Source organism: Phoenix dactylifera, chromosome 14 (genome assembly GCF_009389715.1).
Source record: "Phoenix dactylifera cultivar Barhee BC4 chromosome 14, palm_55x_up_171113_PBpolish2nd_filt_p, whole genome shotgun sequence".
NCBI classification, from domain to species: Eukaryota; Viridiplantae; Streptophyta; class Magnoliopsida; order Arecales; family Arecaceae; genus Phoenix; species Phoenix dactylifera.
This window is the reverse complement of record NC_052405.1, coordinates 10,488,776-10,497,318: the sequence shown is the minus strand read 5'-3', so window position 1 is coordinate 10,497,318 and position 8,543 is coordinate 10,488,776. Positions and strand designations below refer to the sequence as shown.

The 8,543-nt window shown below is 38.7% G+C and overlaps 1 protein-coding gene across 9 annotated transcripts; it reads right to left on the bottom strand.

Moving 5' to 3' along the window:
• Positions 1–346: 346 nt before the first annotated feature.
• LOC103715465 (DEAD-box ATP-dependent RNA helicase 41-like) lies at positions 347–6,109 on the bottom strand. Of its 9 annotated transcripts, XM_039133642.1 has the most exons (6): positions 5,914–6,109; positions 5,596–5,680; positions 2,564–4,340; positions 2,266–2,450; positions 893–1,000; positions 347–768 (listed from the first exon to the last, which is right to left on the bottom strand). In XM_039133642.1, exons 2-3 carry the CDS (start codon positions 5,657–5,659, stop codon positions 2,806–2,808), a joined length of 1,599 nt encoding a protein of 532 aa, XP_038989570.1. In that variant the 5' UTR covers positions 5,660–5,680; positions 5,914–6,109; the 3' UTR covers positions 347–768; positions 893–1,000; positions 2,266–2,450; positions 2,564–2,805. The 9 variants fall into 9 exon arrangements, with proteins under 9 accessions (XP_038989570.1, XP_038989565.1, XP_038989568.1 ...); XM_039133637.1 differs by having other exon boundaries at positions 347–1,000; XM_039133640.1 differs by lacking the exon at positions 893–1,000 and having other exon boundaries at positions 347–892.
• Between the last annotated feature and the right edge of the window lie 2,434 nt (positions 6,110–8,543).

Sequence of the window (8,543 nt, the reverse complement as noted above, 5' to 3'; positions counted from 1 at the left end):
AGTAATGAGATGCCTCTTGTTTGATTGGAGTTTTCAAAGGAGAGAGATGAGAAAGTTGTATTTCCATGGAAATATGATTCCCACATTTCGTGGGAATCACTCCATTTTTATTTTTTCCCAAAAAGACCCTTCAGCATTAAAAAGACATTAAAGACCTAATTTTTATTAAGGGCATAGTAGAAATTATACATAACTTTTCCAGGAAAGTGGATGGCCAACCAAACATAAGTACTTTGAAAATTTGTCACTTTTCCATGATCAACCAAACATGCTAAAAGTATTTTCCTAAGCATTCTCTTCCTAGGAATTTGTTTTCCAGAAATCATATTCCTATAAGGAAAAATGCTTCCCGCGAACCAAACGAGCCTTTTAAGTTGATGAAGCAACATACACCACAAACTCGACAGCACAAAATGTTCATGGAGCAAAGAGCATACATTTGTATCTTGGGTTAAATAAAACATGCATAGTGTTATATACGTTCGAAGACGTGTTCAGCTAACCCATCTTGGTATACTGCTGTCAGGAGTGTAGTGTGAGACACCTAGAGTTTACAGATCCATCTTAGAAGGTAGATCTTCTCAGGTTCTCAGGAGCACCTCCTTGTCAGCACAACTTCTTATCTTCGCCATGTAGATTAGGCTTTTAGATTGTGCAAAGACTTCTCTAAGTCGGGATTGGAAGTAATAATTGCGCAAGGGGCAACATGTATGACTTCGGTTTGCAGGCCTTTGTCATGGTCAAAACAATCCCAGATTTTGGAGAAGCCTGCAGAAGTAGACACCAGCCAGTTGAAGGAATTCCAGCATAAAGTTTCAGTTTCACTATATCAATGCAAATGACCCTGAATTTTTCATCCTCCAAATTCAAAGTTAATTCTTTCATGACTTACCTGTCGAACCAAGAAAAATCTCCATTACTCTTAAAAGAGCTGAATTGTTCTACTGTTTGTAATTATTTTAACTCTCAAAGTAGAAAACAACGTGCTATGGGAAAGTATCTGCAAGTAATATATGAAAAGGAATAAAAAGATCACTGTCAGCTTCAGAACCAGAATTTGGCAGGAATAGTGAAAAATCACAATAAGTGCAGTCTACAAGAAATATGATTACAGCATAAAATGCACGAAACCATGACGTATAGCCCAAACCCTATCTCCTCTAGACCACACAGATGACAGTAGAGAAGTGAAACGCGTCACAAAGCTTCGTTGAAACAATGAAGCTACAATGTGGTGGTGATGTCTGGACCTGAAACTCTATCCTTTCTTTTTGGCACCGATAGAACAGAAAATAAGTTCCTAATAAAACTAGCCTATGGGAAAATCAGGTTACCTAAAAGGCTGTGGAGCAAAAACAGCATATGTTGGAGACAAAGTACATTCTTTCATTGGAACAATTATGGGGAAAAAAAACACTGTGCTAGTAGAAATCCCAATTTTATCTAGATACTTCTGCACTCTATGAGTAAGACGATTCAAGGGAAAACAGTACCAAGGGTGGTCGAATTCAGTTACTGCATATGCACCTGTAAGCTAGAAGGTGACCAATCTTCTGGCAAGACTTGCTCCAAAATGTGAGAGGAACCATGATTACTAATACAACCTTTGATCAAACATAGCCTCTAAGCCACATTTATTGACCTATTAAGGAAGATAAATGCTGAAACCACTGAACTTTTACATCCTAATCATGCATGATTAGGTTTTTTGTTTTTCAATAATGAAAACAGAAGCAGAAGCCTGCAGCCACAGACTCCAATATATCAATCTGTCTTATTTTCTCAAATGACCAGAAATAAAATGAATTATCCGAATGTGATATACTACTTGGATTTATAGAGAACTTAAAGCGATAAGAATATAATAACAAAATATACATAATTACATAAATATGCATGTATGTATGTATCCACAGACATGCCATTTTATCTCCCTTATTTTCCTCATGACTACTGGAAACAGAAATATTCAAAGTCAAAACAAAGTTATCCCATCACACACAACTTATTATGAGCAAGTGTTTAGGAGTCTGAAAAGATGTTTCATCATTTTCTGATTATGTCATACATAAGTTTTGGAACTCCACAAAAATAAACAACAGGCCACCTCATCCTTCACTCCCTTTACACCTTCTGGAATGCACAAAACATGTAAAAATTGTAAATCTTATAAAAGAAGCTTGCTCCATTTGATTAGTATTATATTCTGTGTTAGCCATGGTTTCACTAAATTCATAAAAGAAAGTCACAAACTATTTTGCATACCCATCTTGTATCCCATATCCAAAAATTGTGCAAGTAAAACTTGTAGTAGCACTGCGCTATCCAAATTTCCTGAGTTGCAATTCATAATTCTTAAAAGAAAATCAATTAAGCAGCAGAAATCCGAGGAAGCACAAAATGCCAGCAACGAACAGCCAAGAGGACACCTCGAAATGTTCCTAGAGCTTCTGTGGTTGATGTCCAAGGTAGATAAAATAACAAAGTGAAAAATCAAAGTCATTTGCTAATTTATTCATAGAAGAAAAACACTAAGAACAGATTTTTTTAAGGCAAAAAATACCAAGAACAATTGAAAGCTCGAAGATGCATACTTGGTGTTGCTTTTGGAGAGAGGATCTTGATCCCTCCTTCAACCTTGTATGCAGATCCACCAGCACTCGAGATGCCTAGGCTCTTTGACTGACATGAACCACCTCTAGAACTAAAAGAATTTATCTGAAGGTCCAGCAGCTGTTAAAACAACCTCTGGTGAGCAAGGACCCAATTTATGCATGCGTCTCTCACCTGCCATGCAAGAATCTTTTAATAACCATATTTCCTCTTCTGTCGGCTGCTCAGCGGAAAAGGGCCTACTGAATAACGTGAATTTGCAAGCTCCCGTGGAACAGCAGCTCCTGAAGATTTCAGGTACTGAACAAGCTCCCTAAAGAGCTTCCTGTCCTCCTCATTCACAAAAACAATTGCAACACCCTCCTCTCCCATTCTAGATGCCCTTCCAACTTGATGAACATATTCCGCCATTGAACTCGGCATGTCAAAAACTATCACCTGCCGTACTTTCAACAGATCCACCCCACGCCCCAAAACCCCAGTCGAGACAAGAACAGATATCTCTCCTGTCAAAAACAGCCTCAAACTGTCTCTCCTATCCTTCATTGACTTCTCACCATGAATTGAGAGAGCTTTCAATCCAGTCACAACAGTAATTGCTTCAGCCAAAAGATCAGCTCCTAGTCTTGAACCCACAAACAGCACAATGGGTGGTTTAAAATGCTGTTTGCTCATCAATATCTCGAAAAGCTTCTGTTTCTTCTGCTTAGATTCCACCCAAATGACTACCTGTTTAACTGATTTGCTGGGTCTGCTCGGCTTCCCACATATGACATGTATCAAGTCTCTAGCCATTGAGCTTGCCATCTTCTCGACCTCTTCAGAAATAGTTGCTGAGAACATTAACACCTGAGGCTGCGAGAGGGCTTGGAAGATTTGCATCACCTGATCCCGGAACCCTTTCTGCAGCATGCTATCCACCTCATCCAAAACCAGAACAGAAACCTCGTTTAGATTGATGTCATGCTTCGTTAGGAGATCAATCAGCCTTCCAGGGGTGCCAACAATCAACTCTACACCCTTCTGAATTCGGTATACTTGCCCAGCCATGGCATCTCCACCGATCACAAGAGCAGTTTTAAAAGGCAAACCCTTTCCAAGAACCTTGGCCTGCTCCTCCACCTGCACACAAATCTCTCTAGTCGGAGCAAGAACCATTGCCAATGGCCCCTTCTGTTCTGCAAGGTGCTGAAGTCGAATATTCGAGCAATGTGAAACTATGGGAACTAGAAAAGAAGCAGTCTTTCCAGAACCAGTGTCCGCAGAAACAAGCATATTTCTCTTAATCAGTGCAGCAGGGATGGTCTGCATTTGAACTGGTGTAGGTATCAAGTAGCCAGCAGACTCAAGATTTTGTTCAAGCTTCTGAGGAAGATTGCAGGAAGAGAAGGACAAGATTGGAGCAGGGACAGAGTTCCCCTTAATACAAATGCCGATTTTGCTTCTCAAAGATTCAATCTGATCAGTGGATTCTGAATTGGGTCTATTATCATCTCTAACATAAAAGCATTCGTCACTGACAGGTAGTTTTACAGGATGGCTGTGGTCCAAAGCTGGCTTCTGGGTACTGGCAAGCCTAGCAAGAAGAGTACTTTTACATTCTTTGCTGCAGATATCATCATCTGTCTCATCACATATATATTCACCATAACGTCCGCAGATAGCACAACGGGGCTCTCCTGGAAGGGCTTCTCTCTGCTCCTGGCATCGCTCCTTCACAGGGCATTCTGTGACAGAATTTAACAGGAAATACAACATTTCACATCTTACGTTTCTATTCAGCATTTAAATGTGATAGAAAATGACTTTGTCTGCAAGGTGTATGGCAAAACGCAGACCAAGAAAAATGTAGTGTTCATGCAGGTTTGTGTCATCCAAAATTCTGTCAACTATCGGCTGTATTGTTAACTGGAACTATTATGTTAAACTATAAAATGCCAAGCATGAAGACGTGACAGAAACAGTAAAACAGATTCCACAAGATGGATTCAGATCGATGATTCTGATGGGGAGGATATTGGTCATCCTAACGTCGGATTGAGCCAACCTCCTTGACCTCGGCCATGACTGAGATGAATGACTTCGGTAAGGATCGACGTGCTATTTTGCTCGGTGCAATAAGGATCGACAGTTAAACTGGTACAACAGTAAATGCATGATTGGCACGATGATCGCCACATGCTAATCATGTGGAGCCGTTACTATGCTGTTAAAGCGCAATCAACCACAATCGTACAGTTATGGCACGTCACGCTAAATCAAATAATGGATACCGCTTTCATCCCATATAAAGAGATAACAGGGGACCCTCATGTACGCAATCTACTACTCCTCTCTACTCATTTTCTCTCTTCCACTGTTGCTCTAGATTTCTAACTTAAGCAACGGAAGGCCCTCCGGCCGGAAACCTTCCAGCAAGTGGACTTCTTTGCAGGTTGATCCCGCCTTCCACCTCGGTTTCAACCGACCTCGGAGTACTGCAGGCGGAGTCCGACCCCAATCCAGAATCTAGCGGCAACAGATTCCAATCAAACTGATGAGGGCGAATGAAAAGTAAATGAGAGATAGCTAAGAAGGTCGAGATCTCATGCAATGCATGCGACCAAGCTCCTGAAAGATTGCCCAAACGGAAAAAAAAAAAAACAAAAAAAACTGTAGTTACAGATACATGATGGAACTTGAAAAGACACAAAGATAAACGCTTGCCATCAATTGAGCTAAGTCTCGATGCATCACTATTAGATTTAGATTCTGCAACCTCCCCCTTCCAGCAGCACAAGCAATTGTTACCGTCGGAGGTGCACGGGAAGATAGATAAAATTTAGTACAGAAGCCACAAGAGACATGAGTGAATTAATTACGAACCGGACCTAGAAGAGCATAGGAACTGAAAGCATCCAGAAAACATCTACAAATGATGACGCTCAAAAGATGAAGAAATAAGTAAAAAGAGAAGTGGTTGGTGTCAATGTCACGAGCTACCTTCAGCTGCATCGTCAATATCACCGACTGCATGCGGAGAAGAAGAAGTCATGTTGTCATCCATCGTTGAAGCCTGTAAGAGAAACTGCACCAGCGATAAGCAGGTGACGAGTACCAACTTTACGAAAATAAATTATATATGTTTGCATATACATAATTGATTAGTGTGTGTGTGCAGAGCAATCGATAGACGAGCAGGCTGGTTGTTGGTTGTAGGGTTTTCCCAAAGAAAAGAAAAGGGGAAAGAAAAAGAAAGGGGGCACATGGAAATGGGGAGGAGATGGGGGAATAGAGAGAGGGCGGAGAGGGGAGACTGACCTGGTCCGGCAGCGGCGGCGGCGGCGGCGGCGATAGAGGCGTGAAGTTGCACGCGATTGCGGAGGCGGGGAGGTGATCCAGAGGCCACCGCCTCTCGCCCACCCAAGAAAAGGAAATACCAAAGCCACCACCGGCCGAGTCTTTGGGATGAAGGATAACCCGCGTCGACCCATTTAATTTTGGGTCAGATGGGGTGGAAACGGAACGGAACGGAACTAATGTGGGTCGAAGTCACACTGGAATTATTAAAGCCAGCTAGTAGAGCTTTTGGACCATAAAGTTCTGATTCCCCAAAAATATTTTTAGATAAAATAAAAATATTTAATAAAAAATCAAAAAGCTGTTTTAGATGTACTATAAAGCTAACAGTTTTTTGGAAGAAGCTCTATTTTAGAGCTTCTTTAAAAAATACTTTTAGCATACATCGGAAAGCTGTTTTGATTTATAAATTTTTTTAGATCAAAATATTCCTAATAAAATATTATAATTACAAAAATTATTCCTAAAACTATTATACTAATAAAATATTAATCTATAATAATAATTATTATTATAATATTTTATATATTTATTATTATATTATGCTATAAATATAGTATTATATTACATTAATATTGATATGTTATGTTATATTATTATGCTATAGTATACAATATTATATTGCTATATTTATAATAATATTATATTATATTATAGTAATGTTGTACTATGTATTAATATATATTATATTTTGTTACATAATACTATGCAATATTTATTATAGTCATTTTATCATACTAAATTTTTTTTTTAGTTTATTTATCAAGCACATATTAAATTTTACAACACTTTAAAAATATAGTTACAAAACAGGAAATATTTTTTTATAAAAAAACTCCACTTAAAAAAATTTTACTTCCAACAGCCCTATCAAACAGACCCAAGTTATTCTGCATACGCTGAGTTCCATTTCTAATCCGGCGAAGCATGTGTCCGACTATTGACTGTTTGGTTGGCAGGTAGAGGAAAAAAAACTCAATTGAAGAATAAAAAAATCAATTGACTGTTTGGATTTGTACCAATTTACATGTTTCTTTTGTTACTCAAGTAATTATACCCTTGAACCATTTAAGACCCTATGCTAATAAGTGGTCTGGCTTTGGGTGCCATAAGAGCCTGGTCAATTATTTATTGCTTACTGGGATCACGAGACAAGTAGCTGTTCTCTAATCATACATAACTTATCGTGGCACGGACCCAACCGAAAGCTGGGTCCGGCCTCAGGCCCAGTGCGGGTCCCGGCATGTAAGGTTAGGTTGGATCCACTCATTAATTTCTCACAGCAAGCTTGGTTGTAAATAAGTTTATCATCAAAATGATACACTCCAATCATTAAGCTTGAGATTGATTTTTCAACTAGTGTGCGACATTTCGCTATCTAGCAATCAATAAAAATGGACTAGGTAGTTAGTGCATAGGGCATGCCATTTTAGTCAAATAATCACACTAATAACATTATTCATCAACATTTTTATATGATAAAAGACGGGCAATGAGCATTTTCTCCGCAGGGGTGAGGGGGGAGGTGGCTTTTCAACTCCACGGGCTTAACTCTCGACAGGCGGTGGAAACTACTAGTGATGCTTGTTAGAGAAAGATTAATGATCAATATATAATTCGATCGAGGAAATTTTTTTTTTTTGATATTTATGTGAATTGGCGATGAAAGTGTTATTTTTCTCCTATCCACAAGTCTTGAACCATGATGGATTCAATACTTATGTGAATAAATGAAAGTGTCCTTTTCTTAGACAGTGATGGATGCAACAAATAAGAAAGTTACAATAGAGGCGATGGAAAGCAACAAATATTTAAAATTAGAGCTGGACTGAAGGAATTCTTGTTATAATATATATAGAGAGAGATGTCATTGTCACAACCTATTTGATGATTCAAGTAAGAGAATCCAACCAACTCAAGTATCATGGCTATTTGAATATAGTTCCAATTGTGTGCATGTCATTGTGGACACTTGGGACCAACCTTTTTTTCCTAAAATTTATAGGCGTTCTCAAGACACCATGTTAGTGGATCAGATGAGGTCTAAACTTGAACGAGCCTTGACTCACTTTAAACGAATCTCAACAATTGGACTGATAGAATTGTATATGGATTCAAACTGAACAAAATATGAATAGACCAACTATATACAAATGACTTGATATTCAAGTTAAATGGAAACAACCATGCTTGGACCGTCAGTCAAATGGACTGGGCACAGATCTAACTTTTGACACCGTAAGCTTCTTATGTATGCGTGCAAATGAAATGCTTGTTGTATGATGATCCTAGCCATTGGAAGACGGTGATTTAGGATTCAGAAGTTTCATGCATGAATCTTTTGTATGTAGACTATTGAAGTCACTTACTATCACATAATTCGCTAATGCCTTTAAGAAGCAAAATAATATTATCATTCATCGCATAAATCTCATCATCTTGTCCCCACAATAGTATGCAAACCAGCTCCGAACTTTTTCTTTTAAGGAAAAATCTCAAACTTGAGTTGCTCTTCTAGCTCCTTAAGAATAGACAGCATAGTTATAAGTTCAACATTCCAGAAAAATTTAGTAAGAGTCTAAGGTTTGGAA